This window comes from Balearica regulorum, chromosome 1, assembly GCF_011004875.1.
Source record: "Balearica regulorum gibbericeps isolate bBalReg1 chromosome 1, bBalReg1.pri, whole genome shotgun sequence".
Lineage (NCBI taxonomy): Eukaryota > Metazoa > Chordata > Aves > Gruiformes > Gruidae > Balearica > Balearica regulorum.
Window position 1 is genome coordinate 22,858,683 of NC_046184.1, and position 22,579 is coordinate 22,881,261.

Below are 22,579 nucleotides of genomic sequence, written 5' to 3' on the forward strand. Positions count from 1 at the left end.
AACTCCATACTATGTGACCTGGCACAGAAATATGATCTTGCTTCTCTGCCCCACCAGGAAGCTCTGCCTGTGATGCCACATATCTGCAGCGGCTACTGTGGAACCAGAACTGTATGAAAATAATTGATTTTTAATAATTTTTGTTCAGTTGTGCTTGCAAACCTACTGTCTTGCACACACAGGTATGCCTAGCAAAGAGACAAGGCGAATCTACCTCAGTACTCACATTAATGAGAAATGATTTGCTATTGAGGAGGTTGGAAAACTGGTTCAAAGCCTGCTCCACAGTCTGCCGCCTGGCCTCGGGTATATCCAGCTTCCCCGTAATCATCACGTCTTTCTCTCCGTCTTTGGAGGGCAAGAAGAAGACTCTGTCCGTATAGGTTTTGTAGTCCAGTACTGGAATTCCAGCTTCATTGATATCATTTGTCTGATCCTCCATCTCTATCATTAGATCTGGAATATGCAATACAGTTTAAAAGCCTGCAGATTTTTCAGGCAACACGATCTCTTTGGGTGTCTTGTAATGGAGAAAAAGCAACTCAACACCAAAAACTCTATTTCATCTCACATTTTCTCTTGCTATTTTTATCAATTATCCTGTTAACTACTACCACAGCTAATCCTATGGTGACATAAGAATAACTGCCTTTAGCACAGACGGTTTCCTTATTGCTGCCTGTCTGAAAAAGGGCCTTAATGATTGGTTGAGTTCATATATACGAATGTAGGATTGTAGCGCAGAGCCAAAAAAGACACTGCAATATAGTTTTCTTGGGTTTTTTTTTCAATGCACATTCTATTCCCTCTGAGTCCAGGTAGTAATAAAAGTTCTTTTAAAAAACACATAGCAATCAAGGAAAGAAAAGTTTAAAGTGTAAAGCATAGCATGCTAATTTAATTGGAAGGAAGGGGATGGCAGGAAGGAAGAAGGTTAAATGGTTCATTGAAATTGATGGAAACATTGATGGACTCAAAAGCTCTGAAGTTCTTAAAAGGGACAACAATTAAGGAATCATCCTTTGGAGCAGCTATTCTAGCTGAAGGCTTTCCAATTACCCAATATTGCTGATTGACTAGAAGAGCGTGTTAATTAATATAGTGACCTATTGTCTCAGCAATTTTATTGCTCTTATTCATTCATTTACCGCTTTGTTTTATAGCATTCAGCAAAGCTAAGGGAGGAAGCATCTTGTGATTTCCAGCTTTGTGGTACTTGTACTTCCTCCCTGATGTCCCTTTCCTCACCTATCTTTGGCCCCATGTATTTTAGACTGTCTGCATTTGGTGCTGTTGACATTACAGTTTCACAGTATGGATCCAGAATGTGTTTTCACTTCAGTGTTTCATTTTACTGTCAGCCAAGGTGGATGCAGTTTAGGAACTGGATTACTCCTTGGATGTGCATTCTACTTCCCTGGTATTTGCGCTTGGTGTAGCAGAGAGGAAACCTTCAACCCAACACACAGTGGGAGTTTGTAGCCCCCTAGTAGGAGTGTCAGCAAGAGAAACACACCTTCTTCTTTCAGAAACGGGTATGAAGTTCCATGGGACAGGTGGTGAGAGGGAGGGCTGTTAACCTTGATCAATCCTCTCACAGTTCAAAATCCATTTTGAAATGAAGCCCATTTGGGAATAATTCTTGATTCAAAGATTTGCTTCTGTTTTGTGTCTAGAACCTGGAAGGAGTTGGTTTTCCAGAGAAAGCAAGCTGGTACAAGGAAAGAACATCCTGTCCCAGAAATGCCATCAAAACAAGACTGGGAGAGGCTTCCAGCATGGCTGAAATCTTTGAGATATCCTGAGCTTCTTAAATTAATTTCAAGCTCTAACCTGAAATTGCTGTTTAATTCAATTCTGCTTTTTAGCCACTGTCAATATGAAAGAATCTATTTCTCTTTACAAATAAAGCATGTGGGTTATTTTTTAGTAGAGATTATTTCAACATGACCCAACAGTAAGTCTAATTCAGATAATGAGGTGACATTTCATGGTAATCATTTAGGCCAATATTTGCAATGTTTGCACTCAGATGCCTAATTTAAGCATTGCAATGAGTAGTTCAACATGTAGAAATGCTGAGCCTTCACACCTCCTGCTGCCTTCCCTGGGATGATGCCTCTACATTTACACAGAACAATTAGCTAGCTCCTCAAATCAAGCTTAAGGTTTTCCCACGATAAACAGAAAAATGCTATTTCTTTCCTGTGAGCTTGCTAAATTATCCCTTTGTATGCTGATTGCTGCAAAAAAATTTTGCAGCTCTGAAAACAGTTTTTAATGTCCATACTTGGCACATACAGCCATTGGACCTAATAGTAAGTCCATGGTTAGTCACTTTAAAACATTTTTTCCTTGATATCAACGGCCACACTCATTAATGGCTGTAAGTAACCCCAATCTCAAATAGTTTCTAGTTCTCAGTTGCTAACTCTGTGCTTCCTTTAGACTAAAACTATCCATTTCCTTTAATAACCTCAGCTCCCTATTTTATTTACTGCTTTCATATATAATAACAAAATATCTGTTGTATGTCAATGTCAGTAATCAAGACTACTAAGATCTACTAATTATTTTTTTCCAGAAGATAGTTTTAGCAAGCTAGCACCATTGCTCCAGCCCATCTTCTGACTGCTCAGGAGGACCCACAGAAGTGCAAATATCTGTCATACCTGTGAATTCCTTTTTGCACCGGTCTCTGACACTCTCCTCCAGGCCTTCAAGTTGTGATTTAATTTTTTCATACTCTCGTTCTGCTTGTTGGCTCTTGCGTCTTTATAGAATAGAGGTAAGATTTAAAAAAAGTTACAAACTTTAACAGTAAATAATTTGCAACAGCTCTGAGTTGGAAGCCAAAGGACTGGAAGACATTTTCCTGGGTTTGATTTCTTTTTAAACACTGACAGCAGAAAGAGAATGGAGGAGAACAGCAACAGTGGACCAAGTCTTCATTCCATGTAAATCAACCTGGCACTATCACGGGCCTGCTGCTTCAAAGCACGCTTGGGCCAGTGATTTAAAATCCAATAAGCAGTAGCTACATATGCTTTCAGTCACATATTAAGTACAGAAACTCAATTTGTATGTACTAAACAAAGATTGCTTGCAACACATCCTGCACTGGCTCTGAGCTACCCAGCAGTGTGTCTGGGACTGAACTGAGAAGGTTGTAGGAGGTCCATGAGAACATCAGTGCTGTACAGCACATACTTCAGCACTGATTTGGCTATATTGATATGCACCACAAGAGTGAAATCCACCCCCTCCTGAGGGACAGTATGCGGCCCTCATTATTAACCTTAAAATTGAGCTAAATAGGTCTTAAGCGAAATACAGACATTGTTCTGGCCCCTTGTGAAGCATGAATTTCGCCATTAATCATGAAATTTGTGTGTGGGTAACACTTATCTCAGCTGGAAAGGCCAAAATGACCCCCTAGCCAAATCCATCCAGCTCAGACTTACAGTGCTGACCAAGGCAGCGTAAGTGCTGACAGATATGTATACAGAATAAGTTATCATCTCCTTCACAAGAGGCACTTTAGCTGCCATTTCAAGAATGTACGTGTGCAACTCAGTCTGCAACTGTGCACCTGGCAAGCCTGAGACCAATTGTTGTGCTTATGTATAAAGGACGGACTGGGCTGACTGACACCAAGGAATTTGGTGTGCGTGACAGGAATAAATCAGTGCTCATACATATTTCCAGCTGTTAAGTGCCTTTCTTAACTCTGCAGCCCATAAAAAAGATAATTTCTGTAGATTGAGCTGAAAACAAACAGGTAGTACCTTGAAAGCTTTAGGACAGCAAAACCAGCTAATTAAAGAAACTTACCTGTAACAGATTATAGAAATGACGATGATTGCTATCATAGGAATAAGTACCAGTGGCAAAATAAGATTCAGCGGGATGTCACTCACACGAGTATCATATTCCACCCTTCCGAGGATCCATTCCCGGAGTCCAAATTTCACCTAATTAGATAAGCACAGACATTCATCTCAAATAGTGCGAACGGACAGTGGTTCACTTCTCAGTTGCACTCTAAATTCTTAGTAATTCTCACTAAGTCAATTTCTAGCTCAAACTGCCAAACAAAGGAATTTTGGAATATTTTATACTAAATTTAGGTCACTAGCACTTTATTCCATGAAGTAATTTTATTTTGCTTAGCAAAGGAAGAAAAATCCCCAGCCTGCCTAGCTACAATTTTACATTCCTATGTAATAAAGGTAGAAGGCACTTGGCAGCTTGGGACTGCTCTTTACGTGTGACATCTTCTAGACAGCGGGCAGAAGCCGAAGAAAGAACTTCAAGGAGTTTCTTCACAGTACTACAACATCTTTGGAGAACAAATTACTTCAGTGAGGAAGCACTGTATCAGTGTCACTTACAAGTGATATTAAATTCTATTGAAAAGGTAACCTACAATGAATTCAGGAAGGTTATTGATGGTATCTCTCTTCTGCCGTTTCTTTGGTTGAGGCTGTACTTCTGGTGGCTCACAATATAAGTCTGTTTCAGTTAGTGTTTTTATGTTGCAAGGCTCGTCACCCACAAAAGCCTGGGCCTCGTCTATCGTCATGGCTTTGTTCAGGTTACTGCCCTAGACAGAAAATACAAGGCTAGGTCATCATCACAAAGTAAATCCTGAGTTGCAAATTTCCATTTGGATAATTTTTAGCAGCAGATGTGATTTGCACTGCAGTGTACAGAAGAGCGGAGTAGTTAGGAGTTACTCAATTCCTCTCCTTCCTTCCTGATGTGAGAAGAGATGTCCCCTCCAGTTCTTGGGAGCTCTATGGTAGAGGGCATTTCCAAATGCCAGGCTCAGCAGGATGGGGCATGCCCAGGAAACCCAAAGTATGGCTAAGAAGATAGCAACTATCTCTGAGAAGGGGAGGCGGGGAGGCAAAGGGAGCTGACAATATTCATCATCTAGCAGAGGTAAGGGACTCTACCAAGCATTTTGGGTATGCTACCAAGCAGCTGTTAAGGGTTTGAGAAAAGAAGGAAAAATTCCATACACGCTTCAAGGACAAAATGAACAACCACCATCTCTTGACAAGTTTACCTTTGCATTAATAAGTTTGTTGACTTGTTTTTTGATGCCATCTGTGAAGTTTTCAAAGGTTGGGTCTGCAACATAGGCAAAGGAGTGGCTCTCATTTTTTACAACCAACTCATAATGATCCATTAGAATAACAGTGGTAATGTTATAGTTTTCTGGGTCTTCCAGTATCGGTAGGGAAGAAAAAACCACCGTGGTTTCATTGAGTCTTGTAACAAGCTTTCCATCAAACTGTGAGAAACAAGACAAGAACATCCACATTTTAGAGTTTGACTCATTCCTACACATAACTGTTGATAACTTTAGACTGTAGAAATAAAACCACTGGATTTATATCCTCTCCATACAGCAGAAATAACATTGTATGAGGTATTTTCCAAAAAGAAAATTAAACAAATTTGTTGATAGGAATAAATTGTTGATCTATTATGTTCTAGCAGCTGCCTGCAGAAAAAGCTTAGGTTACAGATCAGTTTCCATTGTCTCCAAATTCTCTGGCTCTGGACCACACTGGGCTGTTATCATTAAATTGGTCTAAGATTAAGAGGTTAACATGGCAGCTTTAATCTAGATCATCTTCTGTACTATTAAGTATCTCAGGTAGATTCTTTTCTACTGACAGTTTAAAAAACCTTGCTGAAATTCAATACAATTACTAAAGTGAAATTTCGTAATAAAATTTACCAACTGTTAATCAACTACTCAAGGTAACAGTTCAGTTAACCTGTCCTCCATCCCCAGTTATACAAATGTTTTTATCCTAGAAACTCCTTCAGTTCTTCATTAACATGAACCACAGCCACCAATACTAATAGGAACTGTCAACATTTCTTCTATCACCAACTCAGTTTCTCGCTTTGCGCAATGCAATTTGGCAGCTTCTCCCCCACATTTCTGATATTGCCATATAAGGGGAAAGAAAACAAAAGATTAGAAAAGTTTCTAGTCTTAACCAAGAATGTGTGCTGTATGTAGCGCCGACAAGCTAACATGCTGAGAAGATGCTAAGCATACATAAGGAGGGGGGTAAGAAATGTTGATAAACACTGTCAAGAATGCTAAGTAGACTTTAAGATTGTCCCAGCAGTTAAGGTTATCAAGATAATTATGTCTTGCAGTTTATGGTCTAAGAAACATAGGTGGTTTTCCTCTTAAATTTCTTTAAGGACAGGGTTCTGAAGGACTCAAATCCAGCTGGCTTTGACATACTCTAAAAGATGAATCATGCATATAATACAAAACATGCACATTACCAACTCTATATGGATCACAAGACAATCTTAAATTGAAGAGCCAGCCTTAGATAAAGTCTTATAACATTCTTACTGGAAGATCACTTTTAAGTCCTCAATCATTGCATTAAATTGTGATCTTCATTACAAGCGTAGGAAATTGAAACTATTAGTAATGTCAGTTCTCAACATGAGATGCAACAAGGATTCAGTTTTTTTTTTTTAATGTTATTTTTCACAGCTTTTTGTGACTGTGCTATAGGTGGTACATGCATGAAGCAAGAAAGAAAAGACTCAGTTCATTGAGGTGTGAGAAAACAAAAGGCACTGATTGTGCAAAGCTGAGTGCTCAGCATTGACTGGATTTGGGCCCTGTTTCAGGCAAATCTCTAAAGCTTGCAGGATGAGAAGAGGGAGAAAGATAAAGAAAAAATAAACACTTCCAAATTCCGAAATACATCCACTTTACCACTCAAAATTTAATTCTTCTGTCCTTATTCATATGGAATGAAAATAATTTTAAAGCAGAAGATTTCAAGGTACAACTGAATGTAAGTCAAGATAGTAGAAGTAGGCTCTTCTTCCATGGAAATCCTGAACAGACCCAGAAATCTAATCAAACCTTATTCCACTCCAAGCCCAGTGAAGTCCAGTGGGCAAACTTAAATGCATTTTTTTGAACAGATTACATGTTATGCACCCAGTGAGATGCCTTTGAGGGGAAAGAAAGAAAATTACCCTTTTGAGATTCGTTTTCCCTGCTTCTGGACGCTCTGCATATACCACCAACGAGAAACTCTGGATGAGCTCAAAGCCGGTTCCGGTTACTGTGATATTTCTCCCTCCACTGAAAGGCAGAATTAAAAAAGAAATCAAGTCATTGGCAAACTACCACAGCTATAGTCTGCTATATCCCGCACTGCTACTACTTCCACTGAAAACAGCTACGTAATGCCTATATGACAATTAAATGGCCTACACAAGAGACTTCTGTTGAAGCTATTGGTGACCATAGCAATTAAAAGCAGCAATGCAAACTTCAAACTTGTTTTAAAACAGCAGAATAAAAACGAACAAATTGCTTTGTCAGTATTTGTGGCTTTTCATTGGTGCCTATCTTTGTGTGCTTTACTTCACCAATGTTTTTGTTAAAATCACTCCACACAGAGACAAAGGTGAGAGTGTATTTTCCACAGGTCTGTAGGGACCTGCCTTCTCTATTCCCTTTCATTTGTAACACGTTGTTTAAAAAATAATGTATTCGCATAAGAAGAAGAATGCATGGAAGTTGCCACTGGGAATTAAAGTCATCAAAGTAACATGGATTCAGAGGGATAGCAATCCTCAAGGCAATCCATTAAAGACAGCTTCGGTTTATATAGAGGAAAAAAAGAAGTCTTTTAAATCCCCTGGGGTAAATCACTATTGATCTACCAAAAACCCCTCCAGGCCCCAAAACCACCCAAACAAAAACTCAAAAGCAAATATTAAAACCAAATCCTATTTCACATAAGTGACTGCTCAATATTCAAGGAGGCAGGTACCAATTTCTCCAAGAGAAGTCATGGCCAATTTTATTTTTAATGTCCTATTTGTAAGGTCACAATGTTACACTTCTTTTTACTGAAAGAAAGTGGAAACATCATGGTCTCTCTCTGCCAACTGTACCCTACTAAGCAGAAAGACCAGAATATTAGGGAACGGTGGAGACCAATGTGAATCAAGGTCACAAGTTTGTCCCTGTATCTGTCACAGAATGACTCCCAGAACCAGAGGTATGCTACAAGGACTTTTATATAGATGATTTGCCATTTTGCTACAAATACAAGAGTGGCATGCATTTCTTTGGTTTCACCATTAGTACTAGGTGAGCTTTTCTCCAAAAGAAACAGCTACCAGATGGGGTGTTAGTGAGTACCACCACAGAAGAGAGCATACCTTTTAAAAACGTTATTGAACCCTGATCTAGGTTTTCTCAAAAGATACTTTTTTTTTTCCTTATCGGACAAAGAGGTGACAAGCCATAACCATCCTCTGTTTCCAGCTTACTTTCTAAAAGCTGAACAGAGGAACTGTTATAAACCTTTTCATCAGAAACCTTTTACATAGGTTATCCTTATAGGATAAAGATTTGTAAGTAACACAAAGATAATGCCTGACATCATGCTGGAATGCTTCAAATCTTTTTCTTTGAGACATCTTCATTTAAAAGAAGCTCATTACCTTTTCTGGTTTCAGGATTTAGCTTTGAAGTGGGGATTAAAGCTTGGAGATAAACAGAATATTTTCAAACATCAGCTGCGGTCAAGAAAGTTCACAAACTCTATGTAAATATGTGCATGGATGGAGTATGGGAGTTTTTATTTCAAATGGTTCTATATGTAATAGGTTTATTGTAAATTACACATATTTTAACCTAATTGTAAATGAAGTTATGACAAACATTTCATTACCTGCTGAAGCTATTTACTGGCAGGAACTTGGTGACAGTAGGATTCTCACTGTATGAAAACATCCCTGGTACACTAATTGCTGTGCCCCCATAGTTCATTGTGACTCTAACATCTTCAACCTTGCTATTAGGTCCTGTAATGCAAACGATCTTATCTCCAAATTCAGTGCTAGATTGGAGAAGAAAAAGAAAAGTAAACACCTTCAGTTACTAACATTACAGTGATTTGTATTCTTTACTGTAGTACCCCAGAAGCAACAAAAAAGGGCTCTATTTTTGCTAGGCACTGGATAGTTACAAGAGGAAACAACACTTTCTTCAGATCATTTACGGTCTTTAAAAAAGATATGGGATATGAAAAGGAATAGTGTACAAACACAAGAACAATACAATGTCGGCATACTTTGTGTCATTCCTATTTTTTGGGAGAAGAGAAGGGAAGCAAATAATAAAGGAAAAAAAAAGTCAGAGGAACAAGTGAAGGGGCACTAGAAGATTAAGTTTTTATATGGAACCACCGAGGAGATGCTGAGTGAAAGCATGGATGGATTTGGAGCAGCCAGTCAAGCACAGAAAGCCCAAACTAGAAAACTCTTTGGATATCTGAGTTCTCCCACTTCGGTGTTTTTCCAGTTGCTTCTTCCAGCTGGAGCCTCTAAGAGACTTTCTGTCTGAATGTTACGTGCAGAGCTCCATCGCATAGGATGAGTCATGAAGAGATAGACAATGGATTTGTGTAATTTCTAAAGGCCAGAAAAGGTTAGTGCTTTGTTAGGATACAGCTCTGTATTGTCACTTCCTTGGGGTACATACACATTGCAAGGCTGAGTACCGACTGAAACCTGAACATCCTTCTTGGAACCAGTGGCCAGGTTTGTACCAGTGATGGTAAGTGTGGTTCCACCCGCTTGTGGACCACTTCCAGGTGTTATTTCAGAAGGATGAGGTTTCTGCAAAGAGGAGATGGTCAAACAAATTGAGAAAATTAAAATAAAATTTACACCAGTATTAATTGGTATAATAGCTAACAGAAGGTTAATACTACTACACGAAAAAGAATAAAATTAAAATAATAACAGACAATTCTTATAAAAGAAAAAAAAATCTTTCTTTATTCATGCTGAAGGAAGAAACAAATGTTGTGAATGTACTTTTGTTTTTTCCATACTGTATTTATGAGGTTTTATATGAATTAAAATTCCCTATTTACAAAGTGTAGAGTTAACTGCCATTAAGTTTGTGAGAGCTTCTGGATGGATTTCTCTATTCCTTACAGCTGAGTCTGCCTTCATCTTTCCTTACCCTTTCCTACATTCTGTGTCAGCTACAGGAGAAACAGAGCAAGGTTTTCAAAACTGGTACTGAACAGAAAGATTATTAAGATACCCTTTATCTATAAGGCTCTTAATTGCGGTAAAATTGTTATCCTTTTCTTCAGCAACAAGCTTGCAAAGAAAGAAAATCCAAACCCGCTAAATTTCTTTATGCACCTAGAACCTTGGAGGGGATTTCTTAAAATCAATTGAAATAAGCAGACATGCTTCAAATTGTTATGAAATTTGTTGGAGATTTAAATTTCACAAATTAGTTCCCTCCTTTTGTTCTCAATTCAGTCTTTGTTTCCATGATTGTATTCCAGGAGCTATGACAAATACTGTAAATTAACAGTGAGGGCTTTTCATGAACAGTGTGATTTAATTACTTCATTGCTAAGTAGTCCCTGCTTCCAGTTGAGAAAAGCATCCTTTTTCAGGACCACACTGAAGCTGCTGAATCAAGAGGATGACTGAAGCCATGCAAGCCGCATGAGATGGGTTACCAGCCGGCTCCAGCAAGCACTGCCTGCTGACTCCATGGCCTGGCCATGCCTGCAGACGTGCCGCAGCCCTCGTGCCGGGGTGGTAGCCGTTGTGCAGGCAGGCAGCAAGGTGGTTCCACGCAGCCAGCTGCTGCACGCGCTGCGCACACAGATAGGATGCCAGGTCCAAGTGTGTGGCAGGGACACCGCTACAAAGGACCCTGCATTTGCTAAAGCATACCACGAGGTCAACAGCATAGGGAGGCTGTGAGCAGGCAATGCCTTTTCTGATGTGTAACTGTGCTTCTTCATCCATATTCAAACACAAGCTTTCCTTAAATGAGTCAAATAAGCAATAAGCTTATTTCCCAATCTTATCTACATTTGTAAATGACATCTTCTCTCCTCCTCCTGAATAAAGTCCAAGCTTGAGGCTATTTTGTGTGAAGCCTACACAAAAAAGCAAGAGCAAAGAAGTCTGAAAACTTCCCTTGCTGATGAGGGTTTCCCTGACCGCCATCACACTGCACCAATATCCAACTCTAAGGGGGAAAAGCCCTGCACAGAAACAGAGAGCAACAAGCCCACACGTTACAAATCATGCAGCAAAGCCTTTTCCCCGTGTTGTTTTGCTCAAGCACAGATTGCCATCTCTGTGTCAGCTTACAGCTACAAAACCTAGGGCCCACAAATGGCGGGGAGGAGGGGGACTCAGGTACTGCACTTTACTTCAAAGCTCGGTGAGCCATCAGCAGGTTTTTAACAAGAAGCAGGAATCTATAAAACTGTATCCAACGGACCTCGTGGTTACTTTACAAATTTGTTTTATTGAAACAGTTATTACAGAAACGCGGTGAATCCGTACTTGCTGTGCTTGTTTTATACTTTCATGTCTGAGCAACTTCTCAGTTGCATCATGGTTCAGCACACTTCACAAATCCACAATGACAACTGTAATTTGCTCTCAAGTCATTGAGCTTTAGGAATATGCTTTAACACTAATTGGGTGTCAATTGCTTTTCTTCCCTGAGAGAAATCTGTTTGTAAACCCTTCACTCCTCAAGATGTATGTTTCTGCAGCATATGACTGCTCTCATGTGCTAACCTTTGATTTCATTCTAATTTAATACATCACTCAGGCTACAAGATTTTATGTAGGGAAGTGACTCAAAGTCATTTTTAAGCATTTTTTAGAACAAAAAGGAGCCTTGATTCAATATAACAGATTTGAATAAAACTTGCTCACTTAGGTCCTCACTGTGCATATGCTGCTTTGGATTTAATTGCTTGCTCATTTAAGCTAAATTGAAATAAGTCATGACAGGGTGAATAAAAAATTTGAGTGGGTCAGTTTTAAAAATCGTACTTGAGCTCTAAATTAACACAAGTCTAGACACACACTTCACAGAAAAGCTCATTTGTGCTTTTTTGTAACACAATTTTGTTGCTAAAAATTACAATCAAAATTGTGTATAAAATACAGTTAATACATTGCTTATAAAAATCTATCAAATACTTTAAGTGTAACCTTACCACATGGACAGAAAACCATACCTTTTATTAACTTCAAATTAAATCTTAATTGCTATAAATTGTTAAGCATGTTGGATCACTGTATCATCTGTAGTAAAAATCCACAGCAATGATTAGCTGCCTAACATGCCTGCGATAGCTTTCGGAGGAAGGTAATCCCCAAGAACCACTGAAGAATCACTATGGACAAAATCATTATCCCTGAATCTCAGAAAAACTATTTAAAACTCGTAGCCTTTTCCCTAAATACTACCTCCACTGAAAGCCTAGCCTCTAAGGACAGACTTAGGAAGGAAAGGAACAAGAAAACACTTAGAGCCAAGCCTTTAAGCAGAGACTTAGGAAGGAAAGCAACAAGAAAATGTTTCTGAAGCATCACACACCACTGTTCTCTGTAACCTCAGCATAAAAAATGAAAGGAAGCTTGCTAAGAACTTCTGCTAGACAGCTGTATTCCTTTCTTACTGCAAAAATGTGAAATAATTGCCCTGTTAAAGCTCTGCTGGGTTATCTGATGGGTAACTTTGGCAGCGTGTCAGCTGGCTCTGTTGCTAACAACCAGTAAATATCAAGCGAGCCACGAACTTGAAGCAGAATCATCCAGTACCATTTTCTGTGTGGGACCTTTTAGTAGTGGCCTACATTTGCCTCCCTAGGAACAGGGATATATAGGTAACCAAACAGCAAAGTTATCTCTGAATAACACTGCATCAATGGAGAACTGTAACAAGTATCTGTTCTGTTTTCCCCAGAAATTGGTGGTCGTTTTTTTTTTTTTCCTGGCAAGACTCCAACTCTGCTGGAAGTTGAAGCCCAGCTATGCCGGATGGGAGAACACACCACGCACACCTCTCACCATCCACGGCACAGCTGCATCATGGCGTAGGGACATCTCAGCTTCACTTCAGGCTGGATGGAAAACCAAGGTCAAGAACCGCGCTGGGAGCGAAGGCAGGTAGCAGCCAAGGAGAAGGTGGAACAGTTATGGTTTAACCCTTATTTTCTATCTAATCACTAGTCTTGCAGCAGTTCCTCAAAAGACTATTTTAAAACAGCTTAATTCAAAGTACTCATATTTAACGTATTTAAAGTAATTTTGCAAATACCAAGAGCTCTCCAGAGACCAAATAATGTGTATGCCTCATAAAGATGATCTAATAAGGAGAAGCTGAACCGTGCTCTGTCTGCAGAGGAATGCTTCAGCTTGACTGCTAAGACAAAGCATCATATACTAACAGTTTGTTACTGTAAACCTGTCAGGAAAATGATTTGATTAATTTTAACTTGCTATTTTCTGTTTCACATTTTCCCCCTTTCCCTTCCTCTTAAGGACCTTAAGAAAAAATAAATAGTTAAAATAAATTATCAAGAATTTTAACAATTTTAATAACCATTTTATTGCAAAACCAATGTGCTATGAGCAAGTTTTAGTGTTCTTCTAAAATATTCATGGATGGGTCAAAGAGCAACGCTACATTGGCCCACCTGGTGGTCTTCTTAAGAATACCAATAAAGAAAAAAAATTGGTTCATCCAAATGCTCAACCGGAAAGCATTTTTCAAAAATGCAATTAGGTAGATAGGATCAGCAGGAGAATGATATTTCGCTGAATGCCAAGATAATTTGACAAAGTACCATCAGTGGTGCTACAAGCCTTCAAGAAGAATCGTGTTACCTAAGCAGAAGGTAGCCCCTTCCCACAGCTGACATGGCACTCACCCATGGGACAGAGAGGTTCGGACCCTTGGAAGCTGACAGGTCTAGTCTCATCTTACACAGTCTACAAAGCTGCACCTAACTCATAGCTCTAGGTTGTGTACCACAGCCCTGCATGATTCCTTCTCCTTGCAGAAGAAAACAAAGGGCAGAGGGTAAATCCTTCACTGGAAACCTTGTTTGAGAGATAATAAAACCGCTACTTTTACCAAGAGGCAACTCCCTTTAATTTGGATTCAACCCCAAGCAATACTGAATGTTCAACCATTACAGACAGCACTGACAAACCCAGGAGCTCAAGTGTTGCGAGATCAGTGATTCCACCTTTTCTAAAGCCCCTCAAGGATTTTTTCTCTCCTTGTTTCTGCTCTTTACTCATTTCAGTGCCTGAACCAGAACTGTGCCTGCCATCATAATAAATACCCTGCTTTCATTTTCAGCCCTCTGCACCTCGGGATCTTTGTTTGCTCAGTCATAAGGTGCCCAGGGGAAGTCACACTTTCTGTAACATCACAGTGCAGTGCACCACTATAACATCACACCGCAGTGCTCGGTGCAATTATGATGTTAAACAGAACATTTGATTATGTGTCCTATATGGAATTTGTAGCAGCCTTGTAATAATTCTTCTGGAAAATGTCAGCCCTTGTGAGGACTTGGTAATACTTCATTTCTCATGGACACAGTAAAGTTTAAACAACCCTGCAAACACTAATTTAACCCTTGTTTTATAATTCCTTAAAGTGTAGAAAATAATAATTCATTTTATTTCAGTCTTTTTCTTATTTTGCTTGAAATGGAGGAATGTTCTTTCAGGTTTCAGTGTTCCATACTTCTCCTTTTGTCACCAGGCAAATATTGTTCATGTCTTCCAGGTAGTTTGATGTTTGAGCATAAATCTTTTCTGCAATAACAGCTCACATCGTTATGTGGGTCTTCTGGCCTGTTTCCTGCTGAGTCTGGTAAGCCATCTCTCAGTGGAAGGACTTCCCGCTGCCAGGACTCCCCACCAGCTTATGCTTTCAAACTCATGTCATGTAGGAAGTGGGTTTGCATTTTTGGTAAAGCTATGCTGTTTAGAATACAGTAGAATAGAATAGAATAGAAGTAGAATAGTACAGAACAGAACAGTACAGTTAGAAGGGACTTACAACTAGTCCATCTTGTCAACAGGTGTAGCTTGCTCCCTACTCATGGTTTATTCTGAAAAAATAATTTGATCTTGACAGGATTTCTTGCTTGTAGGTCCAAGCAGATTGTAGCTTGTCAGTCATAGGAAATACGAGCATTTTATGTATCTTACATACAAACCTTCCTTAAATCCTATTTAGGTGTAATAACATTGAACTAGAGGTCTCAAAGTCCATCTGCAACCCAACTTTCCCACGTTGTACCAGACTGCTGGGTTAGTACTTCTGAACTGATTGATAACCAGTTTTCCCAGTGCTTTGATAACCATTAGGCAGCTTTGCTGGAAGGATAATAATGCTACAAACAGGTTACCTCTTCTATTTTATGACTGTGGTCAGTACCCATCCTGTTGATATGGTTTACCTGAAAGCAGTGGTTATCTGCTCCAATTTGAAGCGTTGAGACAATGACAATTTCTAAATCCTTGTACATTGCTTATGGTACGTAACATTCAAATAGTGCTATTTCGTTTGGTAGCACATTCATTTATTCTCTTTGTAATACCAATGAATCCCCTTACATGGCATTCACATTCCCGTGTGCCACTGCCTTATCTTTGCATGAGGGACTAACCTGAGCTTCACAAACTATATTTTTTGGTTTTGTCTCACAGTAATGTCATAGTCTTGCACAGTATGTCCTCTGAGGCGCTCTGTGCTTTGTCAGCACAGAGGTACTGGGGAAAAAAAAAAGAAAAATACTGGCAAAACAGCTTACACTGGCCCAAGTATGTATATGACTTCACACTCAGGCCATTTTCCAGTGTCCTGTTTTCTTCATTGCAGCCAGAAGTCTTTCCTTCGCTTGCTCTGTTTCTATCCTTTGCCTCCTACTTACAAATCTGTTCACAGAAATGCTGAGATTTTTTTCATTGTAGTTCCATGCTTTCTGCATGCTAGAAGGTAAATTATCTCCATGTCTGTTCCACTTATAATCACACTTAGATGTGAACTTACTTATTAGCAGTGTACATGACTGCTGCTCTTACACAGCTACTGCAGACCTTCTGAGCATTCATTCACATGTCAGCTCTTATATTTTTCATCCTGTTTACTAACCTAGAGTGAATTTTTTCATCTTTAATATTTTATGACTTTTAGTTAGTCTTTTTGCACAGTTAGGAAGGTGATCTCTTATTTCTTCAGGTTTCTGATTACATTTTTGGTAAAAGATACCTTTTACAGGCTGAAAATGCTTTCAGAAAGCTTCCAGCATTTTAGATGTCTGTGGTCTGCTGGTGTCAAATCAAAGCACAGCTTTTACCTGGCTAAGAGTGGGGTTACTCCTATTGTCCTTTTCTTTTTTTATCCAGCTTCTTTGCAATTTTCCCATTAAAGACACGCTGGTGCAAAAGAGAATCATTCCCTCAGCCCTTTTTCACTCATCCGACTTGCATTTGGGATCTGATCTGCCAGGCTGATTCACATTCGTTTTCACTCTGTTTGCTTTGTAGCTTTCCTGGTTTACACTGTCATGTCCAGCCAACTTAATTCTGGTCCCTTGCACAGTATTCAAGAATGAGAGGAGTGCACTCCTATGGACCATCACCTAGGTTCTACATCTCTTCTTTTTCCATTTCTCTTCCACTCATCTGTCACCAAGCACATCCTCAGCTTTTTATATTCCTGGGCATGACTCTGTAAATAGGGATACTATCTACTATAATATGAATCTGTGGTAGGCAGTTTCTAGCCCAAGAGCTACACCACCGAGATAAAAGTGGTTACCCTTTATCCTTCACTAATGCAGAAAATTGAAGAGAGAAACAACCAGCCACCAAGGAGGTTACTGGTGGATCACAAGAGGGGCCAGAAATTCAGGAACAGTTGGAAGGCAACAGAGGAGGGGAGCCTCACAGAGATGCAAAGAAACCTTGGCATGAAGTCTATCCTTTAGAGAGGGATCCTGAAGAAAACACAACCATGCCAGACCACAAACAGAGAGACAACTGGGGAGGGAAAAGAGGATGGTGGCACAGTATATCCCCATGATGTCGTGAGAGATGCCAGCTGCAGCACCAGGGGAAGCCAGCAACAGATGGATGTGTTCAAATGGACATAATGGGCAGCAAATGGCAAAGCCACCTAAGCTCCCTTCTGCCAGCTCCTGTGAACTCTGATTGGGGGTTTGCCTTTGATGCAAGTGCACATCTTCACAAGTAGGAATGGGCTCTTGTGCTTCCACACAAGGAGAGCACAGGATGTGTCAAGGACCTGATGACAGCGCACACACATGTGGAAAAAATTTTCACAAATGTACAGAGCGCCTTATTGCCCTGCATTTATCTCATCCATCCTTTCCTCCACAAGTAACCTTTCCCTTTCCTCATCCTGGTCCAGATGCAGTAAGTTCTAGCTCTTGAAGCAGGTCTGTAAAACAGCTGATTTGTTACCAAAATTATCTGTCCCACACTGAAAGCCAAATTATTCTGCCAACCCTTGCACATAATGCACACAAAAATTAAAGGCATTAAAGGCATAGCCCGTGAAGTGCTGTAGACACCACCCACCTTCTTGGGGGTCAAAATGTCATTTCATGCACTATAAAGGTAACCGTAGGAGCTAAATTAAGCTTCTGAACAGGGCACACAAGTCATTAGGAACTGCTCTTTCCCTCTCCACTTCCCTCCTTTCTCAGACTCAAGAGAGCCTGCTTCTTGTTTCCTCACACAAGCCACCCACTCACAGGATATTCAACCAGAGAATTTCCATTGCGCACTCTTGGCAGACTGGTGTTCACCGCAGTGGCTGACCTGACCCACCAGCTCACCTCGTCACAGCATCCACAACACAAGCCAGGCTTCAGTTTCTGGGTTATTTCTGCAACGGCAGAGAAGTGAGCTGAGTCCTGCCTTTCTGGGGCTGCTTTGCCCAAATCTCACACCATGTGAGCTGATCAAATGCTTCCAGGTGCCCAGGCAGAACACTTCCCTGGCAACGCACATTGCATGCTATCTGCTGTGGATGGGATGCTTATGCAAAGGGTTGGTATTTCAAACAACTAATTTTTTGGATTGCAGGCAGCATCTTTTTATCGTGAGGCAGACACCACGTGATTTTCTGAAAAGACTACAGAACCTTGCTGACAGGTTTGATGAAGAAATGGAAGCACACACGACTAGAAAGTCTTCATTATCATACAGCCAGCATTCACTGACAGCTTTCAAGCAGAGCCATGAGCACTGGAAGGTGGGACATTTATTTAAGTGCATAGCTCAGATGACAGAGAATTAAGTTTAATAATATCCACATGAGAAAGGGCCAACTTCGCTAAAACTCAGCTACCCAGGAGTTCTCCTGGCCCCTGTGCAGGCTGACACACAAACAAGAAGTGCTCCAGGACTTAAGAATAAAATAAGATCCTCTGGGAGCAATTCCAGACTGCTGCAGATGTCTGGCTTATCAGCATCAATTGTAATGGCAACAAGCATGTAATACCACCCCCTCCCTGCAAAAACCCACTCAAACCCCCCAACTACAGTGCAAAATGCATGTGTTGAGGTAAAGACTCAGGGAGAAAAATCAGAGTGAGCCAAAACCCTCTGCAAAAGCCTTGTGGCACTAATGGCACTGCACTGGTGAGAGCACCCAGAGCAATTGCTTCAAACATCAAGAAGGAAAGCAGAGGATGGATGGAGGTGAGAGGAAACTGCCAAGTTGGGAGTAGATTAAGGCAGAAGAGTGCACCTTGTTAAATGTAACTGTGCTGTTCAGGTTCACATGTGAGCTTACAGTATGGTGAATAGTCACACTTAGATCAGACTCTAATTTATCCCCCCTTCTTCCTCTTTTTGATTATTAATCTCATCTTATTTAGGCAAATAGACTTCCTGATTTACTAAAAGTCCTTATTTCCAAGACAGTCCCTAAACTACCTTCAGCACTTCAGAAATGTTTTACACTTTTGCAAAGTTCTACCTCTAATTTCCCCATCTTACATTTATATGAGCTTTCTGAAACCATACAGTCTTTTTAACCTGCACAGCCTAAAACTCACAGAATTGCTCTTGCAAACAGATGCTGGAGGTCCCAGAACCAGCTGCAAGCTCTTGTTCTGGTGGCTGGAGTCTGAAGATGAGGTATTCTGAGAAAGGAATCATGGCTGTATGGGATCTGCAAATCTGGGCCATATACCTAGGAAAAGCTGAACTCCTTCCTTTGATACTGGTTCTCACTGTCATAGTAAGAAGCAAATCGGACAAAGTCAACAACAAACGAAAAAGCAGGACTGGCCTTTAGCTGTGTTACTGCTCCACCGACTTAGAGACCAGCCAAGCTCTCAGTAGTCCAGATGTACCGCATAGCTGGATATTAAAATTTAGCACCACTTCATTTCTATTTCACTAAACAGGAGAGTGATTATTGCCTGATCCTGCTTATAGTGAAACAACACAAATGTCAGCAGAGGAGGACCGGGTTACCAGAATTTACTTTCACAGGAACAGCTGGACTTCAGCATCACTCAGGCTGGATAGAGAAATTGTGATGGGTAGGGAGAAACGGAACTTTCTTCCTCTGTTATGCAGCAAATATAGACAAGGTGTTTACTGCGCAGCAGAGACTCTTGTGGACCAGTGCATTTTAGTTCAGAAATAATTTTAAATTGAAACCATGGCTTCCCTTTTAACTGGATTTCTGACCCATTTAATGGAGGTCTCACACATTCCTTGGCTCAGAAATGCGCTGTGCTGGCAGACTGGGCAGAAGCACAAGTCTGAGCCCCAAGTTGTGCTGACTATTGATCCTCATCAATCTGTCTTTAAAAAATGCATCTCATTGTTCAGACTGGATATCAACAAGAGCCAAATGTAGTAGTACTTATAGAATCACAGAATGGTTTGGGTTGGAAGGGACCTCAAAGACGACCTAGTTCCAACCCCCCCTGCCAGAGGCAGGGACATTTTTCACTAGACCAGGTTGCCCAAAGCCCCATCCAACCTGGCCTTGAACACTTCCAGGGATGGGGCATCCACAACTTCTCTGTTCCAGTGAAATTACCACCCTCATAAAAACCATAAATCTTCCTTATATCCAATCTACTTGGTAATGGACTATGTGCTTTTGGTGGTAGACACTAGTCACATGTACAAGGCTGAGACTGTGGGGTGTACGGTGACACCTCCAGTGTACACAGACACACCGGGCTGAGCAGTTGCATTGTCTCCTTGTGCACTGCTTGTGCACTTCTGCCCTGTGCTGCCACACACTGCATTTACAGTGGTCACTGCTAAAGCTGAAGCTATTGTGTTTCGGGTGATCAGAGCACACCGTAAAAACAGCGATAATTACCAGCAGGAGGGTAGACAGACAATGTGCCAAAGAAAGGAGGAAATACATAATAGAAAATTTATTTTAGGAAGGCTCTTGGAAAGAAGAGTATTTTCTTTCCTTTGTATATACTCAATAGAAGAGGTTTTAAACAAAGCACAGATTTCACATGTCTGCGGAAAGAAGTCACCAAAGAACTGCCTGAGAACAGCAGTGAAACAAGATTGTAGCTTTTAAGACAACATCAACTGATGCGATTGTCTGCTCTGATCATCTGTTCTCACACCAAAAGCGCTCGTGTCACACTTGTAGAGGTGATGGTGAATGTGTTGCTCCTGTACTGACTTTAATCCTACTGCAGTCCACAGTTGGCTTCATGTTCTTGTGGAACTAGGAGAAATGAAACTAGAAACCAATCTCACCAGTTTCAAGGCATGAACTGCATTGCTTGCCATTGCTTTGCATTTTGTAGAGTCCCCATGGAAAGATTTTTGCAGTAAATAAAAATGCTCTTTATCGACAGTTAGCTTAGGTATCTGATATTTCAGTAACCACAATGCAGGCAGAGATTGGCACAGAGGGAGTCTGCCAGGAAAACATCTACCTGGATTACGCCTGTGCACGGCAGCTTCTCCTAGAGCCTCACTGTTGGGTGATCAAGAATCTTTCCCTTAAGCAGCCAAAAGTGGTGGCTGCTTAGCTCGCCTCCCAGATGGGCTGAGAAGGGAATCACACCAGAACAAGTTCACAGACAAGTTTTCAAAGTCTGCATGGGGCCTTCAGATTATATTTCAACACACTCCATAACTTCACGTGGTTTTCATGCAAACCAGGGAAGAAACTTTACACACAGGAGAAGCATAGGAGAACTGGTATAAAATATACCCAACACAATGGGTTTATGTCAAAATCTCATCTCATGTAGACTTTACTGTCACAGCCTCTGTCCTAGAAACCACAAACACATAAACATGGGAGATTATGTTGTTCTCTGGTTAAGACGAATGACATCGATGAAGAAAGATTTAATTATAGCCTACATTTCCACAAAGAAACAGTGGACATTTTCAAGCAAAAAGGGTGTTTTTTGCAGAGATATCACCAGGGAGAGGAGGTATTTGCTTGGAAGTTATGGAAAAACCACTTCTAGCCTGTTCTGTGAAAACAAGAATATCCTCTTCTCAGTAGAATATAATTCTTGACTTATTCCATGGCTTAGTGCCGACTCCTTTCCCTTCCTTCTCATAAGATATCAAGAATTCATGAGAAGGAAGTTTAAATAAGGGAGGAGATAAAAGCCTAACCCATGCTTTATGTTTTATAAATTTACAGTTTATAGGTGTAATTTTAAGTATCAATATAAGGACAGAGACAATTTAAACCTCTGAACTATCGCAGGCTCTTATAAATTTTGAAGATGTCATAGATACAGATAAAGCTACTTGCTGCTAAAACCACAGGCTAGACCACCTATAACCTAAGGCCACATTTAGGGTAAAGCACTTAGGACACAAATGAAATTCTCCTTCATAGTGACACTGAAAACAAGGCACATGTAATATGAACACACATCACGCTGTCTGTGGCTCTGCATGCTATATTTTTGAATGAAATAAATTATTAAAAAAGTAATGTACCTTCATTACTTATTCTTCAGCTGCTCTGCATCCATTCTTGTAATTAAGAACATTGGCTAGACTAAACACTGTGATTAAAATAGTGCACCAACTGTACATCTAAAGAATACCTAATTTTTTGCACTGATGATTTTTTTTTTATTCAATAGTGACACTGAAGAGATATTATGTCACTACTGAATAAGTTTATTACAGTTTCTTTTCTACCACATCTTTTTAACTAGAATTGCAAACAACATCATCCTATTTTAAAACTTTGAATCTATTATCAGAATAGATTTTTGGTACACCCTTTATATAAAGAAACGCTCCAGTTAAGTGTTTTCTAACATTCTTGAATGACAGTGCTATTGATGAAGAAAGTTTTTAAAGCAAACACAAGTGATTCTGTACTTAACAGGTACATTTCTAACTTAAGTCATACATGAAGTATAAAACAGGTCTCATAAAAATGCACTTACCTGGTATGTAAACAGGACGTTACTTGGCGATTTACCTAATTTTCCATTGATGTTAACTTCAATTTGACCTTGTTTTGGTTCATTCATTGGTCCAACCTCACATACAATCCTAGCAAGAAAGAATGTAAGTTTATGTTAGAACTAACAGCTGCAATACCAATGCAAAGTATGTGAGCTACCACACACCCTGCCAGCAAAAGCACTAACTTCGCTTTATCCTA

The 22,579-nt window shown here is 40.1% G+C and overlaps 1 protein-coding gene across 9 annotated transcripts in view; it reads right to left on the reverse strand.

Annotated features, from left to right (window-relative positions):
• The window catches only part of PLXNB2 (plexin B2), a 257,923-nt gene that overhangs the window by 23,827 nt on the left and 211,517 nt on the right, over nucleotides 1–22,579 (reverse strand). For all 9 annotated transcript variants that reach the window (XM_075742895.1, XM_075742891.1, XM_075742862.1 and 6 more), the window contains 9 exons: nucleotides 22,359–22,467; nucleotides 9,569–9,705; nucleotides 8,757–8,924; nucleotides 7,042–7,150; nucleotides 5,075–5,302; nucleotides 4,430–4,606; nucleotides 3,835–3,974; nucleotides 2,673–2,773; nucleotides 227–456 (listed from right to left, as the gene is read on the reverse strand). In XM_075742895.1, coding sequence (XP_075599010.1) covers nucleotides 227–456; nucleotides 2,673–2,773; nucleotides 3,835–3,974; nucleotides 4,430–4,606; nucleotides 5,075–5,302; nucleotides 7,042–7,150; nucleotides 8,757–8,924; nucleotides 9,569–9,705; nucleotides 22,359–22,467 — 1,399 coding nt within the window. The remainder of the gene's footprint in view (nucleotides 1–226; nucleotides 457–2,672; nucleotides 2,774–3,834; nucleotides 3,975–4,429; nucleotides 4,607–5,074; nucleotides 5,303–7,041; nucleotides 7,151–8,756; nucleotides 8,925–9,568; nucleotides 9,706–22,358; nucleotides 22,468–22,579) is intronic.